Raw genomic sequence first — 23,593 nt, forward strand, 5'->3', positions numbered from 1 at the left:
CTAGTCCTGTGGAAGTCTTGTAATCAAATTCCGCTGGTCTTCAGGGTTCAGATTCCCTGGGGATTCCCAGTCCCTTTGTCACATTCCCAAGCTGGGAAGCCTCAAGTGGGATTCAGAACCTTTACAACAGTGGGAGAACTTCTTTGGTATGTATTTTTTTTCCAGTTTGTGGGTCACCCACCTGGCGGGAGTGGGATTTGAGTTTATCGTGATTGTGCCCTTCCTACTGTCTGACTGCACCTCGTCTTTGTTTTTGGACATGGGATATCTTTTATTTGGTAAATTCCAGTGTCTTGGTGGTTGTTCAACAACTAGTTGTGATTTTGGTGCTCTTGCAGGAGAAAGTGAGCACTCGTCCTTCTACTTTGCCATCTTGAACCTCACAATTTTTAAAAAGACTGTAGAATTTCTTTTGGGTTCACTCTGTTTTCTTCCTGGGTGAGCTGATATATTCAGCTATCACCTCTGCTTATATTGATGATGTCCTCTTGTATTTCTGTTTTTTTTCCTTTGAGACTTGTGTTCCTATGAACATTATCTAACTCAAACCATAGTTGATTTTTTTGTCTCTTTACTTTTCTTATAGGCTGCATCTTAGTTTGGATGGTTACCCTGTACCCAATTGTATATGCCATTAACCAACCCAAGGAGTGTAGTGTTCTGTGTATGTCTTATGGGTTGAGTTTGTTAATAATGTTAAAAAATCTATATTATTGTTGATTTCCTGTCTAGTTTTATCCATTTAGAATGAGAATTGACATCTGCAACTATTTGTGTTATCTCCTTTCTATTGGGTTGGTGCCAACGTAATTATAGTTTCAGACTGTGAATTTTAGGTCATTATAACTGGCTCAAACGCATATTTGTTAATCAAGGTAGGAACCATTACAGTCAACACATTTTTGCCAATGAGAAATGTTTGTTTATTCCTGTAGCGTAAAAACTGTGTTTCAGGATTCAATGAACTCTTGGAAAGCATTTTCTGCTCTCTGCTGGCTTTGGAAGCATTTTCCCTGCAAAAAAGTTGTCGAGATGCTTGAAGAAGTGGTAGGTGGTTGGTGAGAGGTCAAGTGAATGTGGCGGATGAGGCAAAACTTCATAGCCTAATTCGTTCAACTTTTAACTCATTGGTTGTGCGACCTGTGGTCAGGTGTTGTCATGGAGAAAAATCAGGCTCTTTCTGTTGACCAATGCTGGCTACAGGTGGTGTGGTTTTTGGTGCATCTCATTGATTTACTGAGCATACTTCTCAGATGTAATGGTTTCCCTGGGATTGAGAAAGCTGTAGTGGATCAGACCAGCAGCAGATCATCAAACAGTGACCATGAACTTTTTTTGGTGCAAGTTTGGCTTTGGGAAATGTTTTGAAGCTTCTTCTCGGTCCAGCCACTGAGGTGGTTTGATGCCGATTGTTGTATAAAATCCACTTCGGCAGCTTCTTGTGTAGTTGTAAGAGGATTAGCTTCCATAATTGCTCTCAGTTGGTCATTGTCAACTTCTGATGGCTGGCCACTGTGCTCCTCATCTTTAAGACTCTTGTCTCCTTTGCAAAACTTCTTGAACCCCACTGCATTGTATGTTCTTTAGCAGTTCCTAGGCTAAATACATTGTTGATAATGAGAGTTGTCTCCATTGCTTTACGACCCATTTGAACTCGAATAAGAAAATCGCTCAAATTTGCTTTTTGTCTGTCATTTACAGTCTAAAATAATTACAAAATAAACAAGTAATAGGTCATTAGCAAAAAAACATAAGGCGAGAAATGTGTATTACAATTATGGATAACACAACCACATGTATTTAAGAAAGTGTTCCAGTATCAAATGACAAATTTCAATAATGCAAAAACCACAGTTACTTTTGCAACAGCGTCATATTCTGTTAGTTTTTGCTGTATGTAGTTTGAACCTTTGTTAAGTGCACATATTTATAAGTAATGTATACATTTGCAGTTTTTATGTTTTCCTGATACTTCTTTTGTATCATTGTGAAGTGTTCCTCTTTGTCTCTAGCAATATTTCTTAAAGTCAATTTTGTCTGATATTGATATGTTTTAGCTTTCCTATGTTTGCTCCTTGCTAGTGGATCTTTTTCCACTCTTTTTTTTTTAATTAGTCTATTTTTGAATCTAAGATATGTCTCTTGAAAACTACATACAGTTAGATCTTTTTTATCCAGTCTGACAAACTCAGCCTGTTGATTGAAGTGTTCAGGGCATTTATATTTAATGTAACTATTAATATGGTTAGATTTACTGTTTCCATTTTGTTATTTATTTTCTAATGGCTTGTTTTTTGTGTGTTGTTGATCTTCTGTATTTACTTTTACTGCTTTTTTTGGAGGTAGGGGTTGTTTTTCAACTATAGTTTTGGAGTTATTTTCCGAGTGGCTACTCTGGGAATTGCATCTTTATCTCCATTTACCATATTCTACTTCAGATTAATACTTACATCCAGTAAAATACAGAAACAGTTCTCCAGTAAGGGAGAGCTCCGTCTTTTCCCTCCTTTTTATGCTATTGTTTTTATACATATAACATCTGTGTGTGTTATAAACCTAGCAATACAGTGTTACAGTCAGTCGTTTGTACAATCTTGTATTTTTAAAAAGATTTTCTTATTGCACACATGTTGGCATTCTTAATGTTGTCCCATAAATTTCTAAGGCTCTTTTCATTGTTCTTTAATTTTTTAATTTTAAAGATTGTATACTTTCTATTGAGCTCTCATTATGTTCCCTGATTCTTTTTCTTCCGTCTTGAATCGGCTGTTGTGAATTTTTCCTTTCAAATGGGCAAAATGTCCATTTAGTTCTTCTTTTATTGATTTGTATCTTTTTATTGAGATTCTTTACTTGTGGAATCATTGTTACCATATGTCCCTGTAATTTAAAAAATCGTTTGTGGCTTTGCTTGGCTTTCTTCGCTGTGAGCAGGCTTTCTTGAGTTGCAGCTCTCTCTTTGGGGGCTGCTCTTGGTTGCAGTGCATGGGCTCATTGCAGCGACTTCTCTTGTTGTGGAGCATGGCTCTGGGCGCATGGGCTTCAGTACTTGTGGCACATGGGCTTAGTTGCCCTGAAATATGTGGGATTTTCCCAGACCAGGGTTTGAACCCATATCTCCTGCATTGGCAGGCAAATCCTTAACCCTGAACCACCACGGAAGCCCACTTTCCTGTAATTTTTAAAGCATATTTTTCTTCAGTTCTTTGAACATATTTCAAATAACTCTTTTGAAGTCTTTGTCTGCTAAGCCCAACATCTGAGGAAACTCATTTTTCTAGTGACTTTTTTTTTTTTTTTTGCCACACTTTGCGGCGTGCAGGATCTCAGTTCCCCAGCCAGGGATCCAGCCTGAGCCCCTGGCAGTAAAAGTGCCAAATCCTGACCACTGGACCACCAGGGAATTCCCTCTAGTGACTTTTTATCTCCTGTGAATGGAGCACATTTCCTGCTTCTTTGGAAGTCTCTGAATTTTTTGTTGAGAACTGGACATTTTAGATAATACTTTAGCAATTTTGGATTCTGATTATTTTCCCCTTTGAAAACATGGCTGTTTCTTCTTTTAGCTAACTGGGTAAATTTGTGAAATGTTTCTCTCCTGCAGTGTGTTGTTGCTTACGTCTCTGCTTTTTCTTTTCTTCCTGTTTAAAATTTTAAGCCTGGTTGCTCGTATCCTTTCTAGTGTAGCTTATTGGCCAGTCAGTGCTTGGACAGAGTTGTGCTCAAACACCTCATTCCAGGAAGGATTTTTGTTCTTTGTTGATGGACTTGTATGTGGATAGGGGAACACATTTTAAAGTTCAGGCCATTTTCAAGTCTGCCTGGGCTTTTACTTTCTGTTGGACCCTTTGGCATCTCCTCTGCATTATCACGCAGCCTCAGCCAAGAATATGCTGAACCTCATTTGTGACTATATCCCTAGGTTAGTAGAACCTATGACTGCCCTGATTTCTTGCTGCTGAGATTGCAGTTGCACCTACAGTGCCCCGGCATAGGTGTGGCCATCCACTCCAAACTGAATGAGGCCCCTTTGTTAGTGCAAGCTGGCAGGTCCTCAGGGCATGCCCCCTATCTATAAGGCAGAACCTACTGAGCTAGAGGTGGGGGGGGGGGAAGCAGGAGCAGCCTCAGGCAAGACAGATTTTCACTATTCTTAATCAGAATTTTGCAGGTTTTCAAGCATCAGCACTTTTATGTATGCTCTTGACTGATTTCCAGAGCACTGAAATTGGCTGCTTCTGTCAATTTTGTCTTGCTTTATAGTTTCATTTTGGGGAGAAGAGTTGCTGACCACCCCCACCCCCACTTGCCCATGGGCTTCCCTTATAGCTCGGTTGGTCTCCATGAGGAGACCCCGGTTCAGTTCCTGGGTCAGGAAGATCCCCTGGAGAAGGGAAAGGCTACCCACTCCAGTATTCTGGCCTGGAGAATTCCATGTATAGTCCATGGGGTCGCAAAGAGTCTAAGACAACTCAGCAACTTTCATTTTTGCTTGCCCACAGCCAGAGGTCTTGCCCTGATGATACTTAGGAACCCTGTGTACTCATAATCCATCACATCTCTCTCACCCAGAAGTAACAACTGACTTGACATTTTGGTAACCATTTCCTTGCTTCTTAAAACACAACTAGGTGCTTCCCTGGTAGCTCAGTGGTAAAAAATCAGTCTGCCAATGCAGGAGATGCAGGTTCTATCCCTGGTTTGGGAAGATCCCCTGGAGAAGGAAATGGCTATCCACTCCACTGTTCCTGCCTGGAAAATCCCATGATCAGAGGTGCCTGGCGGGCTACAGTCCATAGGGTTGTAAAAGAGTCAAACATGACTGAGTGACTAAATAGCAACAACTGCACATCTGTCTAGCCATGTGGGACGTGTCTTTTCAGTTTGTCCAGTTTTGCACTTTATAAACATGGGATTGTAGTGTAGGGTTTGTTTGTTTTCTTTTTTTTTGTTTGTTTCAGTTCAATCAGTCATGTCCAACTCTTTGCGAACCCATGGACTGTAGCATACCAGGCTTCACTGTCTCCTGAAGTTTGCTCAGACTCGTCCATTGAGTCAGAGATGAGTCATCCACTTATCTCATACGCTGTTGCCCCTTCTCCTCCTGGCCTCAATCTTTTCCAGTATCAGGGTCTTTTCCAACAAGTTGGCTCTTCACATCAGGTGGTCAAAGCATTGGAGTTTCAGCTTCAGCATCCGTGCTTCCAAGGAATATTTAGGACTGATTTCCTTTAGGATTGATTGGTTTGATCTTGCAGTCCAAGCGACTCTGAAGAGTCTTCTGCACCATGGTATGAGAGGATCAATTCTTCAGTGCTCAGCCATCTTTATGGTCCAGCTCTCACATCCATACATCACTACTGGAAAAATCATAGCTTTGACTAGATTGTACCTTTGTTGGCAGAGTGATATCTCTGCTTTTTAATATTGTGTCTAGATTCGTCATAGCTTTTCTTCTAAGGAGCAGTTGTCTTTTTTGTGGCTGTAGTCACCTTTTGCAGTGATTTTGGAACCCAAGAAAATAAAATCTGCTACTGTTTCCAGTTTTTCCCCATCTATTTGTCATGAAGTGATGGGACCAGATGCCATGATCTTAGTGTTTTGAATGTTGAATTTTAAGCCAGCTTTTTCATTCTCCTCTTTGACCTTCATCAAGAGCTTCTTTAGTTCCTCTTCACTTTCTGCCATTAAAATGGTATCATCTAGTGTCTGAGGTTATTGATATTTCTCCCAGCAGTCCTGATTCCAGCTTGTGTTTCATTCAGCCCAGCATTTCACATGATGTACTCTGCATAGACGTTAAATAAGGAGGGTGACAATATACAGCCTTGATGCACTCATTTCCCAATTTTGAACCAGTCTGTTCTATGTCCAGTTCTAACTGTTTCTTCTTGACCTGTGTACAGGTTTCTCAGGAGGCAGATAAGGTGATCTGATACTCCCATCTCTTTAAAGAATTTTACACAGTTTGTTGTGATCCACATAGTCAAAGACTTTAGTGCAGTCAGTGAAGCAGAAGTAGATGTTTTTCTGGAATTCCCTTGCTTTTTTTATGATTCAGCTGATGTTGGTAATTTGATCTCTGGTTCCTCTGCCTTTTTAAAATCCAGTTTGACCATATGGAAGTTCTTGGTTCATGTACTGCTGAAGCCTAGCTTAAAGGCTTTGAGCATTACCTTGCTAACATGTGAAATGAGTGCAATTGTGCAGTAGTTTGAACATTCTTTGACATTGCCCTTTTTTGGGATTGGAATGAAAACTAACCTTTTCCAGTCCTGTGGCCACTGCTGAGTTTTCCAAATTCGGTGGTGTATTGAGTGCAGCACTTTCACAGCATCATCTTTTAGTATTTGAAATAGCTCAACTGGAATTCCATTACCTCCACTAGCTTTATTTGTAATAATGCTTCCTAAGGCCCAGTTGACTTGACACTCCATGATATCTGGCTCTAGGTGAGTGACCACAGCTTCGTGGTTATCCGAGTCGTTAAGACCTTTTTTGTACAGTTCTTCTTGCCCCCTCTTCTTAATCTCTTCTGCTTCTGTTAGGTCCTTACTGTTTCTGTCCTTTTTGGTACCCATCTTTGCCTCAAATGTTCCTTGGTATCTCTAATTTTCTTGAAGAGATCTCTTCTTTCCCATTCTATTGATTTTCCATTGTTCACTTAAGAAGGCTTTCTTATCTCTCCTTGCTCTTTAGACTGCATTCAGATGGGTATATCTTTCCCTTTCTCCTTTGCCTTTCACTTCTTTTCTCCTTCTCCTTGTAAGCCCTCCTCGTACGGCCATTTTGCCTTTTTTGCATTTCTTCTTGGGGATGGTTTTGGTCACCCCCTCCTGTACAATGTCATGAACCTCTCTGTCCATAGTTCTTCAGGTACTCCATCAGATATAATTCTTTGAATCTATTTGTCACTTCCACTGTATAATCAATCATAAATGATTTGATTTAGGTCATACCTGAATGGCCTGGTGGTTTTTCCTACTTTATTCAATTTAAATCTGAATTTTGTGATAAAGAGTTCATGATCTGAGCCACAGTCAGCTCCAGGTCTTGTTTTTGCTGACTGTATAAAGCTTTTCCATCTTTGGCTGCAAAGAATATAATCATCTGATCTCAGTATTGACCATCTGGTGGTGTCCGTTTGTAGAGTCGTCTCTTGTGTTGTTGGAAGAGTGCGTTTGCTATGACCAGTGCGTTCTCTTGGCAAAATTCTGTTAGCCTTTGCCTTGCTTCATTTTGTACTCCAAGGCCAAACTTACCTGTTACTCTAGGTATCTCTTGACTTCCTACTTTTGCATTCCCGTTCCCTGTGATGAAAAGGACATCTCTTTGGTGTTAGTTCTAGAAGGTCTTGTAGGTCTTCATGGAACTGTTAACTTCATCTTCTCCGGCATCAGTGGTTGGGACATAGAGTTGGATTACTGTGATGTTGAATGCTTTGCCTTGGAAACGAACCAAGATCATTCTGTCATTTTTGATATTGCAGCCAAGTACTGCATTTTGGACTGTTTTGTTGACTGAGAGCTACTCCATTTCTTCTAAGGGTTTCTTGCCTACAGTAATAGATATAATGGTCTTCTAAATTAAATTTGCCCATTCCTGTCCATTTCACTGATTCCTAAAATGTCAATGTTCACTCTTGCCATCTCCTGTTTGACCGGTTCCATTTTACCTTGATTCATGGACCTAACTTGTGGCTTGTGGCTCAGCTGGTACAGAATCTGCCAGCAGTGTGGGAGACCTGGGTTCGATCCCTGGGTTGGAAAGATCCCCTGGAGAAGAGAAAGGCTACCCACTCCAGTATTCTGGCCTGGAGAATTTCATGAACTATATAGTCCATGGGGTCGCAATGATTTGGACACGACTGAGCGAATTTCAGTTAACCTAACCTAACTAATGGACCTAACATTCCAGGTTCCTATGCAGTATTATTCTTTACAGCATTGGACTTTACTTACAAGTGGCCGTAGTTTCTGCTTTGGCTCAGCCTCTTCATTCTTTCTGGAGCTATTTCTCTGCTCTTCTCCAGTAGCATATTGGATACCTTGTGACCTGGGGGGTTCATCTTTCAGTGTCGTGTCTTTTTGCCTTTTCATACTGTTCATGATAGAAACTGTGGCTTCTCTTGTGGAACTCTGGCTCTAGGCGTGAGGGCCCTAGGGCCCTCTACCTTCTGATACTAATAGAAATCTGGCTTTCCCCAGAGGGGAAGGCACTGCTTCACCTTGTAAGGGGTGGCTGTGTTTTTTCTCCTTTGGCCCTTATCCTCTGGTCTGGAGAAGGAGGGTAGATGATCTACTTGTTCCTCATTGCCACTTTTCAAATGATTTTTCTCTTTCATTTATCCCTATACTGCTGTGTTCTTTTAGCCACTGACTCCTTTATATTGAAATGATTTTTGTTCCTTGATTAGTGTCATTTTGTCCATTATTACTTTTGTCTTAATTCTTGGCCACTTCAGGATACACATGGATGAGTCTTCTGACACTACCCACTCAGTTCCCATAATGGTTTTGTTTTCTACCCTACTTCAGCCACTTATATCCATAGTTATCCATAGTCATACTATAACCTATGTTTCTTGAACTGTCTGTTGTATTTTTATTCCCATTCCATCATTGGTGGATTTTGGGGGTAAAATATTCAAAATCAGATACTAGAAAATTAAAATGCTGTTTGTTTGTCATGACAGTATCAAATTGCTATAAGCCTCTGATCAGTTTCGTAATGTCTACAGTTCCCTCGTTGCAGCCAGTCATTCAGGGATAGCACTTTGAGTAGCACTGTTGCGGGATAGTGAGGTGCGAGAGGATGGTTACTTCCCAGGTCTCATGTGAGTCCATGGGTTGGCCGCCCAGTGTGGGTTCTTGGCTTTGATGCAGGAAAGAATTCAAGAGTGAGCCATAGTAAAGAGAAGATTTATGAGTGTTGGCCATCTCAGAAGGCAAGAGAGGCAGGCACCAGGGTATGGGGTTGTAAGATTTTATAGGGGTGGGTAATTTCATAGGCTAATGAGTGGGAAGAGTATTGTAGCCATTTTGGGAAAGGGGTGGGCATTTCCAGGAATTGGGCACCTTTTGTGGTAAGCCTTGGAACTGTCATGGCTCCTGTGGGTGTGTCATCTGTCATGCTGATGTGTTACGGTGAGTGTATACTGAGGGTTCTGCTTTCCTGGTGACTCAGTGGTAAAGAGTCCACCTGCTGATGCAGGAGTTGTGGGTTCGATCCCTGGGTCATGAAGATCCCTTGGAGAAGGAAATGGCAACCCACTCCAGTATTTTTGCCTGGGAAATCCCCATGGACAGAGGAGCCCGGGCAGCCTGCAGTCCATGTGTGTGTGCGCAGTCGTGTCCTACTCTTTGCCACCCCGTGAACTGTAGCCTACCAGACTCCTCTGTCCGTGGAATTTTCCAGGCAGAAATACTGGAGTGGGTTACCCTTTCCTACTCCGGGAGATCTTCTTGACTCAGGGATCAAACCCACCTCTCTTGAGTCCCCTGCTTTGGCAAACAGATTCTTCACAGCCGCGCCACTACATCTTGGACCTAGTTAGTTCTAATCAGTTTATGTCATGTCCTTGGGCTGTGCCATTGTCTTAAAGTTGCTCAATCGTGTTTGACTCTTTGTGACCCCATGGACTATATGGTCCATGGAATTCTCCAGGCCAGAATACTGGAGTGGGTAGCCTTTCCCTTCTCTAGGGGATTTTGCCAAACCAGGGATCGAACCTAGGTCTCCCACATTGCAGGCAGATTCTTTACCAGCTGAGCCACTATCGCAGCACTGTTTTAGGTCTTGTTGCATGCATGCATGCTATGTCACTTCAGTCATGTCTGACTCTGGGCGACCCTATGGACAGCAGCCCATCAGGCTCCTCTGTGTGCGAGATTCTCTAGGCAAGAATGCTGGAGTGGGTTGCCACTTCCTTCTCCAGTCTCACGACCCTTCTGTAATCTCAGTTTCCTTCAGTATTTTTGGACTAACACCTTCCGTCTTTCCAGTTCAGTGTATACCCTTACTCCACTGGCATGTCCATTCTGTAGGTTCACTGCATTTTCACTACCCTATACCTTCTTAATGTTAGAACGTTAAAATCATAACATTTTACACAGTCTTGCTTTTTCTTGAGTTTTACTTGCTTGGTGAAAGTACAGTTCTGGTTAAATCCAACTTCTCCCTCTGCGTTTAGACTTACACAGTTGGACTTGAAAGGAGAAGACACATCATGTGTACCTTGGAGCTTTCATGGTGCTTTAAATTCATGGTTTCAGCCCGTGAAGTGGGTCCTTATTGTCTGGAGATCATATGCTATACTCCCCTAGTTTCTGGACTTTCTCACTGCTGTTTCACCCCAGTCCTGTGATCAGCCTCCCCACCACCTTGTTTCATCCTTACTAACCACCTTGCTTTCAACTTCCTAGAGAAATTTGCAGTCAGAAGAAAAGTTCCACAAATTCCCATTATGTTTGTCTTTGAGCCATGCAAGACTAGAATGACGCCTTTTGTTTTGATCATAATTTTTGCCTTGTGTTCTCTTTTGCTTGTTAACCATAGGGACAATCAGCTGGTGGGGGTGGTTATTTAATTTGCTGTTAATATATGGGGGATGGACATTAAACAGTGACACAGTTAGTTAACTACAGTTAAGCAAAGTGTCCTGAAGAATGATCAGTATATAATTTGTGTACGTACCAGGGATCTTATTAGTCTGTAAGGTGCCCCTGGCTATCCCCAAGGAAGCAGTATTTATTCTGATAAGGTGTAAAGAGTACCCAGCAAGAGGTAAGGCACAGAATGAGTGGGAAAGGCCAGCAATCTAAAAAAAAAACTGTTTTTGTGACATTCTCTCTAGGCTGAAGAGACCTAGGGTGTGAGTGGCCCAAGATGAAACTGGAGATATGAATAGAGGGTTTTTTTGTCTTTTTGACAGAGGTTTTGAGTAGGGAAGAACAATCACATTTTAGCTTGTTTGTGTTAATGGTTTCTAGAAAATGAGTATTGTGAATTCTCTTTCACGCTATATAAATCATTGTACTTAGCAGTTTTATTTTGTCAGATTTTCTGTAGCATGTGTTAAACCCTTTTCCATTTTTCACAAACCCCCAAACCTGCTTTCTTTTTCACCTTGTATTATGCTTTGCTGAGGTCTGTTATAATACAAACTCCCTCCAGATTTTCCTAGTAGCCTCATTTACTTGTTTTTTAAAAAAGATCTGTTTATTTTTGGCTGTGATGGGTCTTCGTTGCTGTGCGAGGGCTTTCTCTTGTTGCTGTAAGCAGCGGGGCTCCTCTAGCGTGCAGGCTTCTTTTGGCGGTGGCTCCTCCTGCTGTGGAGCGTGGGCCCTAGATTGTGTGGGCTTTAGTAGTCTCGCCTCTTGGGCTCCAGAGCACTGACCGCGTAGTTGTGGCACATGGGGCTAGTTGCTCTGCGGCATGTGGGATCCTCGTGGACCAGGGATCAAATCTGTGTCCCTTGCATTGGCTGGTGGACTCCTAACCACTAGACCACCAGGGAAGCCCCTTATTCACTCTGATGCTTATCACTTCACTGTCTCCTCAGAGCGGACCTTTCCATGCTTTAACTTTTCCAGCTGTCCTCATCTTCTTTTGTTTTACTTTCTTAATTAGTATAAGACTAATAAAATGCTACATTTTCATTGTCCAAAATTGACAGCTAGGTTTTGAAATTGCATACAGTTCTTTTAAAGGGGGAGAGAAAAGCATCAGCAAAGCTCAGGTTGCCTTTAACTTCTCTCTCCTCTTGGTTATCTCTCCCTCCTTCCCACCCCATCTTGCCACCCCAACCTTACAGTATATTTTTAAAATATTTATAGAAAGTATGTGAAATATAAAAAAAGTAAAAACTTTCCCATATAAGCATGTCAAATTTGCCTTGTATAGATACTGTTCTGCCTGCTGTATGAAAAATAGGTTGGTGGGTAGGAGCAAGACTGAATACAGAGTCAAGAGTTGATTGTCAATCATCCCATTGAAAAATAAATGGTAGCGATTGTGTTTAGAGTGGTTAACAGTGGAGACAGAGAGTAGTGGACAAACTAGTAATCTGAGGATGCAGGGTTGATAGAAATTAGTGAGTGATGGGATGCAGTGAATAAAGGAGAAGGCACTGTCGAGGATAACCCTCAGGTTTTTTACATAAGCAGCTGAGATAGTAGTAGTGCTGTTGACTGAGCTGGGGAAGGCTAGAGAAGGAGCAGAGTAGGGTAGTAAAGAGATGGGTTACGGTGAACTGATTCTCTTTGTGAATCTAAATGTCAAGTGGATGCTTGAGAAGACTGGAATAGAGTTCAGAGAAAGTCTAAGATGGAAAAACAAGATTATGAGTGGAAACTGAGTGGAGGGTAGCTCACTTTGGTGGGCGGGAAGAAGACCAGCCCCGGGGCTAATGACTGCGGGATGCGTTAGAGGAGGTTAACCTTACAAAGCAGGCCGGGAAAGAGCAGCCAGAAGTAAGATAGGGAAACCTGAAGCCAAAGAAGCACAGTTTCAGGAGAAGAGAGTGGTGAGGCGTAGAATGATGCTTAGACATTAGGTTAGATCTGTGTCGGATTCAGAGATATGGGGGTCATTCATGATCTTGGGAAGAACTGTTACTGGTTTGATAGAAGCAGATGTCAGGTGAGATTTGGTTGGAGAGGGAATGTGAGAGGTAAGAAAATAGAGGAAAAAGTTTGGACAGCTCTGTTAATAGTTGGATGTGAAAGAAGAGAAGAGTCCCTGGAGGAGGAGATGGGAGATGTGAGGTTGAAGTGATAGGCAGAAGTAGATTACTTATTTTTTTAATGAATGAGTGAGTGAATGAATGAACAGATGGTCTAGTTGAGTGTGAGAGGTTGATAAGTGCCAAGGAATAATCATAATGTAAGGTTCTAGAGAGATGAGAGGGGATAGGGGATAGGAGAAGGCAATGGCAACCCACTCCAGTACTCTTGCCTGGAAAATCCCATGGACGGAGGGGCCTGGTAGACTGCAGTCCATGGGGTCGCTAGGAGTCGGACACGACTGAGCAACTTCACTTTCACTTTTCACTTTCGTGCATTGGAGAAGGAAATGGCAACCCACTCCAGTGTTCTTGCCTGGAGAATCCCAGGGACGGAGAGCCTGGTGGGCTCCCGTCTGTGGGGTTGCACAGAGTCGGATACGACTGAAGTGACTTAGCAGCAGCAGCAGCAGGTTGTAATAACATTTACAGTGTATACATATATACATATACACAGAAGGGGATTGATTACCTTTAGATGGGAGGGAAGAATAGCATGGGGGGTGGGAATGCTGTTCTAATAGGATAAATGCTAATTGTTGTGGATTTCATACTTGAATGTACATTCACTGAAAAACCCTCTGAACATTAAACTAGAGGGTTGAGAGTCTTTTATCTCAAAGATGCAACTCCCATTTGATAATTTTATCATTTCTACTGCCAGCTACATTTGACTGCCTCTACCAGGAAAATCCCACTTTTTCCCCCCTGATTGAAAACCATATATGCAGTAAATAATCTGTTTGGGAGGATTAATATGTGCATATGACATCTTTTCCCCTGGTGTTTTGGATACTTCATCTTTATTCCATTGCAGAGAATTTTGTTAGAGTTTTTATTTCTACTTTGTGTTACTTTTTTCCTTGTTTTATGAATTACAACCAAATTCCACTATGGAGAGAACTTCTAATAGAATTAACTGACTAAATTTGACCTAAATAGTAATTGGTGTCCTGAGCAGAAAAAACACCAGTCCTTTTTTCCTTCAGAAGACTTTCAGTAGACTTTTATGTTAGAATGGAGTTTTGAGTAGAGTTGTATGGGATACAAAATTCAAGAGGTACAAAACTCTTGGACAGCAAAAAGTCTTTGACTCCTGTGCCTCAGTCACTCTCTTTCCTTGCCAGCGCAGCTGGTGTTACTCTCTTTACAGTCCTTCCAGAGATTTCTGTGTGTGTACAGACAAACTCATATAATTTTGTTCATTTTACACTAATGGTATAATGTATCTTTTTTCATTTAATGTTATGTATTAGAAAGTGCTCCATATTAGTGTATAGAGAATTTTTTTATCCTTTATGGCCACATCATATGGGCATACCATGATGTTCTATTTATGGTTGATGCCAGTGTTTGTGATTAATATGGACATATTTAAGTGGTTTCGCCTGCAATACTGGTTGCTTTTTTAGGAAACAGAAGCCACTGTAAATCTCAATACTTAAAATTTAAGGAACTTGAAAGGTTGATGTATCATATTGAAAGACATTGATAATTGTTATGTTTTCTTACAAGGAGAAACAGTCTATATTTATTTGTGCTATCCACATAATTTATTTGCTTGAAGAAGCAAGAGTTTTAAAGATCATTTTAACAGATTTATTTTTCATTTTAGTGTCTTTTCTGATATTTAAGAAGAATTTTATTCTAGAGTATATAACTTTATAATCTGCAGAAGAGTCAACTCTCATGTTTATTCAGTTAGAAAACCTTGTTTTATTCCTCTTACCAGAGGATATTGCATATCTATAAATATTTTATTTCTTGGTTTTTTTTTTTTCTCTTTTCTGTCAGCATGCTTCATTCAGGACACTGGCAGTTTGTTAATTTAACTTTTACTCCCTCTGTTGGCTTTCAGTGGTGTTACATTCCTTTTGGAGTGGTGTTTGCAAAGACGTTTATGCTATTTTTCTTTCAGCTCAAAAATTAATTATGATACAGATATATTTATACTTTTTTGTTTTGGTTGTGGCATGTGGGATCTTGGTTTCCCAACTAGGGATCGAACCTGGGCCCCCTGGAATGGAAATGTGTGGAGTCTTAACCACTGAACTGCCAGGGAAGTCTCATGGGATTTTTAATTTATAAATGTTCCCAGTGGTCGTGAATGTTCTGATTTTCGTGAATGTGTAAGGCTTGTTTTCTTTATTTCCTTGGCTGTGCTGGGTCTTTGCTGCTCGGGCTGTCTAGTTGTGGCGAGCTGAGGCTACTCTAGTTGGAGTGCGTAGGCTTCTCCTCGTGGTGGCTTCTCTTGTTGCAGAGCACGGGCTCAAGGGCCTGTGGGTTCCAGAAGTTGTGGCGCGAGGGCTCAGTAGTTGCAGCTCCTGGGCTCTAAAGCCCAGGCTCAGTAGTTGTGGTGCTTTGGGCTTAGTTACTCTGTAGCACGTGGGATCTTCCTGGATCGGGAGTTGAACCCGTGTCTCCTGTTTTGGTAGGTGGATTCTTTACCAGGGAAGCCGCAGAATGCCCGTGTTGTCAGCAGCTAAGAACAGGACCTGAGCGGGGAGAAAAGTAACAGATAGTAGAACATTTATGTTTATATGTTTATAGTAAGCAAAAAGTAGACTTTGTCATATTAGATCAATGAAAGGGTTTTTCAGTTATCCTCCTGCTGCTGTCTGCCACATAGTGAACTATCAAGGGAACTCGATGGAATGACGTCTTATTGAACCTTTACTAACACCATGTAGCTTAAGGTTTGTGTCTCTCTGTGACTTGTGGGACATTATGATAATTGCCTTCTTTATCATCAGTTGTTCAGGGTGACATACTACTTGCCTTATACATTGTTAGCATTCTCTTAAAAACTACCAGTTAATGAACTTCGTGCTGTATTGGTCACAACTCTCGTGGTTAAAGATTATGTCCTGTTTCTCTTATGAGTAAGTGGAGTTGTAGCACACACAGTGGGGGAAAGATATTAGGTTCTGAAGCTAGCATAGGAGGTGGATAATGCGTGTGTAGGGTGTTTTCTTTTAAACCCTTTAAGTCATTCTTAAAATAGAGAGTATTAGGTTTTCTGGGTTCACAAAGTAGTTTATCTGTATTTAGTGGCTATTGTTTATGAAACAAAACATAGACTAGACTTTGGGTGTGATGAAAGGTTTACGGGAACTAGGAAGAACAGATGAAACAACAGATTGAGGTTTTTCGGCTTAATGCCTGTCTAGAGCAGCTCCTATTGAGCAAAATGGCAGACAGCTTTGATCACATAATTATTTTTGTTCACTTGTCAGATGCACGTAATTGATGGGTTTTTTCCCTTTAACGAAGATGTGCATTTGATGTCACTCCCCTGTAGCTCTCTCCCTTGCTTCTTTTCTTTGAAGGTTGGAACATAAAAGTAATCATTCCAGTTAACTTGTTCTAGATCAATTTTTTGAAGCATTTATATTAGTTAAAAATGTGTGCTACCTATATCAAAGTTTTGAGGATCCTTTTCTTGAACACTTTAAATAAAGTTTTAAAGTTGAGAATACTTGTTTGGTTGCTTGCTGGCCTTGCAAGTTGAGTAATAGAAGATTAATATTGTGCCATTTTTAGTAGCCATGTATGCCAGTATTTGGTTGCATTAAGTCCTTTGAATTTGACTTGTTCGAGCAATTAATAGATACATATATTTTAAAGGCCCATATGATGGCTACTTTTACTATCCACTTAGAAAGGTAGGAATGTTATGTTGATTCAGTGATCTGCCATTTCTGTTTATTGATTTTTGTGTGTTTTTGTACAGGTTGGTTTCCTGTTACATCTTTGACATAGTTTCCTAGACTGCTCCATGAATTAACTCGAAAATCTGAAATGAAGATGGAGGAGGCAGTGGGAAAAGTTGAAGAACTTATTGAGTCTGAAGTGCCACCAAAAACATCTGAACAAGAGACAGCTAAGGAGGAAGATGGATCTGTGGAACTGGAATCTCAAGTTCCAAAAGATGGTGTGGTGGATTCTACAGTTCTTTCTTCAATGCCCTGCTTGTTGATGGAACTGAGAAGGGACTCTTCTGAGTCTCAGTTAGCATCCACAGAGAGTGACAAGCCGACAACTGGCCGAGTTTACGAGAGTGATTCCTCTAACCACTGTATGCTTTCCCCTTCCTCTAGCGGCCACCTGGCCGATTCAGATACATTGTCTTCTGCAGAGGAGAATGAACCCTCCCAGGCAGAAACAGCGGTAGAAGGAGACCCTTCCGGAGTGTCTGGTGCCACAGTTGGGCGTAAGTCTCGCCGGTCACGATCTGAAAGTGAAACATCCACCATGGCTGCCAAGAAAAACCGGCAATCCAGTGATAAACAGAATGGCCGAGTTGCCAAGGTTAAAGGTCATCGGAGCCAAAAGCACAAGGAGAGAATCAGGCTACTGAGGCAGAAACGGGAGGCTGCTGCACGGAAGAAGTATAACCTGTTGCAGGACAGTAGTACCAGTGATAGTGACCTGACTTGTGACTCAAGCACGAGCTCATCAGATGATGATGAAGAGGTTTCAGGGAGCAGCAAGACAATCACTGCAGAGATACCAGGTAGAGGATGTTTTTTAAACTGACTGTAGAGCACCTCATGGCATTTCTCAGCTCTTGGGCTCAGTTAGATGAGTGACACTTGAAAAAAATCCAGGAGACCTGCAGCTCTATGTAAATTTGAAGACTGCAGTGTGTTAACAAGACACGCCAATTTAAAAATCTGTTCTGAGGTTTCTAGTGCACTTTAGCACATCAGCCCGAAAAAAAAAAAAAAAAAAATTAATGATAGGGACAAGATTATTTTTAAAGAATGGAATTTCTCACAAGTCTTTCTCTGTAACCCACTACCTGAACTCCCATCATTGCCTTTCTAGCACTGCTTAGATCTAATACTCACTGTTCAGTGTTATTACCAAGTACATATTCCTCAGGAATAGGCACCTTGCTTTATTATATAGCCACTGCACTCAAGCTGATGGTGTCTGAAATAACATGTTCTATCTTTTGTTAAAGGTTTCTAATAACTGTTCCTGCTAAAACAGTAGTTTTATGTATTCCCCTTCTCCCTCATTCAGTGCATGATTAGCTTGTTGTCACTTGCATTTGAAAAGAATGTTTTTTGCAAAATTTCCCCCTCAACACCCCCAAGTTTAAAAAGTTCAGTAGAAATCCACTGTTCCAGCTCTCATTGATATGAGTCTGTAATTTATTACATGTTTGACATAATCGGCTTTCTCTATATTACTTTGTCTGATACTGTGTACTATGAAGGCAGTCTTGAGATTTTCTACTGGAAGAAAAATAAGATCTGAACTGTCCTTAATTGGGTGAATTCTCATTGTTGAAGAGACTTTCGATTAGGAACATTCTGTAAAGTAGTCAGCATGTAATAGATCATGGCAGTGTTATTTGTTGCTATGGTAAAGAGGGGGAAGTTTTGGTTTTCAAAGTTTTATGGGTGACTTTTTTTCTCCTAGTTTTTTGAAAGGTTTCTGATTCTATACATCAGCATATTGCTGATATACGAAGAATATTTCAAGAAAAATCATATTGGTTAATTAAATCTATAACTAACCAAACTTACAGAAACTCAGTAACAAGAACGATTTTATAGGTATTCAACTTACAATAAAAGTATCATTCATATAGTATATTAAATGTGTTCCTAACAATTGTTGGACATGCTTACTGTTTTAATATCTATTGAATTAATTACTGGGAGAGAGGGTTTAATTGAAGCCCAGCAGTTGACTGCATGAGAGAAGCAGACATTAGGGTTGTTTTAAGGCAGGTATATTTAAATTTTATATTTAGTGTTTTAAGGAAAGCCTATTAACAACCATACAGTCGTTTATGCATTCTTAGGTCCTGTACTAATCTACTACTCATGATCATAATGGATCTCTTGATACAGTGCTTAATTCCACTCACTAAACAGATTTTTATGTAACTGCCCAATGCTTCTTTGTCTTTTTATGGAAACGGAGAAGGTGGGTGAGCAAAAATTCTCTTTGAAGATAGACCCCATTGTAGAGATAGCATGAGAAATACCTTCAAGGATGTTCTCCCTGTTGGGCTTATATAGATTAGGTGTGCTTTGTTCATGTTTTCCAAACCCCTCTGCTAATTGACTACCTTGACCAGTATCTAAAACTTCTAAAATGCCAGTCATCTATTTCTTGTCTGTTCTGAATTGTATACCAACCAAAACACCAAAGTAAATTATCTGTATCTATAATTTAGTTTGTTTTGAAAATATGTAGAGTTTTCAGACTATGTAGAGTAATCATGGAGAACCAGATGGTAGGTAAGGTGCAGGGCCACTCTATGACTATCTGGGCTGCACACCACAGTTTCTGAAGATGCTGTATGCATGAGCAGCTATGAATGGTCTTTCCTAGAATTATGCAAAGTGACAAAGATAGAACAGCTTAAGTTTAAATATTAGGAAGTTCATTTCAACTATCCACATTGTTATCCCTGAAAAATTTTGACGTTGGCCTTTTCTGTTGTCATAATTATGTGTACCTCATTTTCTTGAGTCACATTATAACTTTGGGGCAGGAGGGATTCACTCTGCCCTAATTGCAAGGCAGTTGCTGAAAAGTCACATAGATTGTAAAGGTAGGATAAATTGTGAGCTGACTTGAAACATGAGTGCAGCACTGTGGACATTCAGGTGAACTTAAACTGGACATGTCTAACAATGAATCTCTTGGGATCTGGAATTTGAATGCTCGATTTATACAGAATGGAAACGAAGAGGGAGAATAAAAACTGATATTCTTGCTTTACACTTTCATTAAGATGCAAATAATTTTAGTAGTTCAGAAGTGCTTTATAAACTTTGTTTGGCAGCAGTTTAAACACTGAAGGAATTATGCTAAATGTTAACTTACGCCAAACAATTTAACAATTAATGCATTTTCTTTTAAAGAGTGAAAATAATGTTGCAGACTTACATAGTACCTGGTGATGCATAATAATTGAGTTTGATATTTGGATCACAGATGTTTACAAAGTGGTTTTGTTGTCTTAGTTAGCATTTAGCTGACAGGCAGCTTTGTATCCACACTAGGTCATTCTCTCCTTGAAGTTTTCAAAACTATTGATATATTTCTCTTTTAAGAATCTGGAAGTATCATATCAAGATAACTCTGGCAGTTCTTTCATTTGGGGGATTTAGAGATGAGCAAAAATAGAGTGTTTCATAGTGGATATTAATGTGAAAATAGTGTATGGTGGTTTTGAGTTTTCAAGGTTTTTATTGAGTATCTCATTTATAGATGATCTTTTTATATTATTAATCATCCTTTGCAGTTTTATTATTGGAGCGTTACTTCTTCACGGGTTGTGAGAGACATCAGTTTTTCTGTAAAATCACTTTGAAACTAGATATATAAAGTCTGCTCTCGCAGGGAATTTTTGTTTTTTGTTTTGTTTTGGCTGTGCCACATGGCTTGTGGGATTTTAGTTCCTTGATCAGAGATTGAATGCAAATCTTTGGCATTGAAAGGATGGAGTCCTAACCACTGGATGGCCGTGGAACTCCCCCAGGATATTTTTATTTTAGTGAATGTGAGTAACAGACATCAGACTTCAATTCATAAATTCTCTGAATAGAGCAGCTTGTGTGCATCATTGAGGGTGGGCAGCAGAGAAAAGTTTTTCCAGTGACATGTTTTTCGTAAATATTTAGTATACAATAAACCTCACAGTAGCTTTATCTTGTGTGTGTGTGCTCAGTTGGTCACTTGTGTCTGACTCTTTGCGACCCCATGGACTATAGCCCACCAGACTCTTCTGTCCATGGTGTTTTCCAGGCAAGAATACTGGAGTGGGTTGCCATTTCCTACTCCAGGGGATCTTCCCAACCCGGGGATCAAACCCATGTCTTCTCTGTCTCCTACGTTGTCAGGCAGATTCTTTACCACTGTGCCACCTGGAAAGCCTGTAGCTTCATCTTATCTTGGCTATAATGACCTACTTTTGTGTAGTTTAGTAGTGCACCATGTAAGTGACTACTCGGACTGAGGCTCAAAAATAGTATCCATCTTGGTAGGTAAAGGTCAGTTGGTTTGCATTTAGAAAATCTAATTGGTCTATTTTGGAGAATGTCAGGCTGTAGAGGACACCTAAGATCATCTGAGTCCTTAATCCTTTGTGGTCAGGCTGGAGCAGCTCAGCCCTCCAGAAGCTAGGATCTCAGCATTCACAACTCACCACAATTATTTATACAGTGAAATCCCTCATGATTAGTTATAGTTTTAGCTTACAGTTTTTCCTATGTAGAGACTTATTGTGCCTGATCATTTAACTCTTGGAAATGAAAAAAATTTTTCTTTAAGTAGTAAATCCTTCGTAGAAAAATTTGAAAATAGAAAAATGTGAAGTCTAAGATTAAAATCCTGTTTATGTTAACATTTAAGAGTATCGCCTTCCATAATAGATAAGAGAATTGGTCATACTATGTGTACTTTTCTTTCCCTCTAATATTGCATTTTGAACATTTAACCAAAACACAATGGTCTCCCTAAAACCACGTGTGGATTTTGAATAATTTATCTAACTATAAAATAACTTCCCGAATGTTGGCCTTTGGGCTGTTTTTAGCTTTTGCTATTATGAAGAAGGGTATGAACACTTTTAAGTCTCTCAACACATACTGCCAAACTACTCTTTAAGACTTTATTGAGTTTATTTTATCCAGGAGCTTAAGTGTTGGTTGCATTATTTTCTCTTTTTTGAGTGTTTATGAAAATGTTGCTGGTTTGATGAAAGGATTGTATCTTGGCATTAATTTGTATTTCTTTGATCACTAATGAAGTTGAAAAATCATACTGGCCATTTGTATTCTTTTGGTAAACAATCTATTCATGTTCTTTGCACATTTTCCTCTTGCTACACTTTTGTTTAAAATTGATTTGTAAGGGTTTGTAACCTACTGAGGGATGAATTACTTGAAAAATTTTATTATTAATTTAAGCTGTAGGGACTTGCAGTGGAAGATGAGACCCCAAACCCAGGTTGGGAATCCTGTAACCTGTTTCCTGTTTGAATATGAGGTGACTGAAAGCCCCATGGCCATAATTTAAAATCTGATTGTATTTTGGCAGCTGTTTAGGAGACTCATTAAATACATTGATAACAAAATACCAAGACTGTGTAATCAGGTGAAAACTGCCTGAAAGCAGTGATTAGTAAATGCAAACAAAGAACGTAGTATCTTGTGCAGTTTTCAGTCTGGCTGTGTGTTAGAATCACTTGAGTGGGGAGCACTTAAAACTTACAATGCCCAGGCTCCATTCCAGACTTGTTAAATCAGAATCTCTGGATCTGACCCAGGCATCAGCATTTTCTCCCCAGCTTTTTGGAAACATAATTGACATATGACATTGTATAAATTTAAGGTATATAAGGTATTGATTTAATAAATGTCAGTTCAGTTCAGTCTCTCAGTCTTGTCCGACTCTTTGTGACCCCATGGACTGCAGCACGCCAGGCTTCCTTGTCCATCATCAACTCCCCAAGCTTGCTCAGACTTAGGTCCATTGAGTCAGTGATGCCATCCAACCATCTCATTCTCTGTTGTCCCCTTCTCCTGAATGTATATATTGTGAAATTTATTAGCATAGGATTAGCTAACACACCTCTTATTTGCATACTTACAATTTATGTATTAGGAAGTTGTCTTCTTTCAAATATATGATGTAGTATTGTTAACTATAGTCACTATGGTGTATTAAATCCCTAGAACTTAGTCTTATACAACTGGGAGTCCGTCCCCTTTGATCACCTTAACTCATTCTTGCTGCACTCTGTACTCTCCACCAAACTACTCTTGTGCTTTTATAGTTTGGTTTTCTTAAGATTGCACATGCAAGTGTGATCGTGCAATATTTGTCTTTCTCTGACTTATTTCACTTAGCATAAAGGTACCAGCATTTTTAAACTCCCTGGTGATGACATTGGGCAGCCAGACTGAGAACTACTCAGTCAGTTAAGCAGTGATATGTGAAGTCTCCCATAGCTAAAAATCATTGTAGTCTGCTTCAGTTAAGTTCTGAACAGTAGAGTCTCGTTTTTTAAAATGTTCTTAATTATAAAAACCACAGCACAGTCTTTATAAATTAGCAAACATGAGCAATTATAAATTTTTATCCATTTAAGTGATTTTATTAAAAGCATGCATTGTTTAAATGTGATCTCCTCAATACTACAGTGTCCAGATAATGTTACCTTAAATTTAGAAGCTTTGAAATGTTACTGGTGAATATTCTTTGACAATCTCTAATGTTAAAGCACCGAGGTATTGTTTTCAGCCTGTTCTTCCTAATTTATTTCCTTAGGTGAGTGCCCTTAAAAACTTCGTGTATGCAAAAGCATAAACTTTGCTTTTGATATGTCTTTCTCAAAGTAGGATATATTTTAGTGTTAAAAGGACATATGTGTGTTTAAGATGAGAATATGGTCCCTGGTTGGTTTTCTTTTTTTAGATGTAGTTTTCAGAGCAATTGTAGGTTCACAGCAGAATAAAACGGAAGGTAAGGAGATTTCCCATTTATTCCCCTTCTCACCTGCGTGCAGCCTCCTCCACTAGCAGCACCTGCACAAAACGGGACGTTTGTGCCTAGACTGACACGTCATCACTCAGGGCCCGTGGTTTATATGTTACGGTTCATACTCGGTATTGTACATCCTGTTTGTTTTGACATGTGTAATTGCGTCGTCTTTTTAGACTTTAAAATGTCTTTGCTTTTAGTGCGTTTTGCTGGTAGTCATCTTTATAAGGCTGCATCTTATCTCGCTGTCCTTAGCACAAGTGTTCTCATACCATTTTGTTGAATTCAGCT

General features: G+C 40.0%; 1 protein-coding gene across 5 annotated transcripts in view; it reads left to right on the plus strand.

Annotated features, from left to right (window-relative positions):
* The window catches only part of ARK2N (arkadia (RNF111) N-terminal like PKA signaling regulator 2N), an 84,839-nt gene that overhangs the window by 20,586 nt on the left and 40,660 nt on the right, over positions 1–23,593 (plus strand). For all 5 annotated transcript variants that reach the window (XM_061400070.1, XM_061400074.1, XM_061400072.1 and 2 more), the window contains exon 2: positions 16,518–17,300. In XM_061400070.1, the coding sequence (XP_061256054.1) occupies positions 16,586–17,300 (715 nt within the window). In that variant the 5' untranslated portion in view covers positions 16,518–16,585. The remainder of the gene's footprint in view (positions 1–16,517; positions 17,301–23,593) is intronic.

The sequence above is a fragment of the Bos javanicus genome, chromosome 24 (genome assembly GCF_032452875.1).
Source record: "Bos javanicus breed banteng chromosome 24, ARS-OSU_banteng_1.0, whole genome shotgun sequence".
Classification (NCBI taxonomy): Eukaryota; Metazoa; Chordata; class Mammalia; order Artiodactyla; family Bovidae; genus Bos; species Bos javanicus.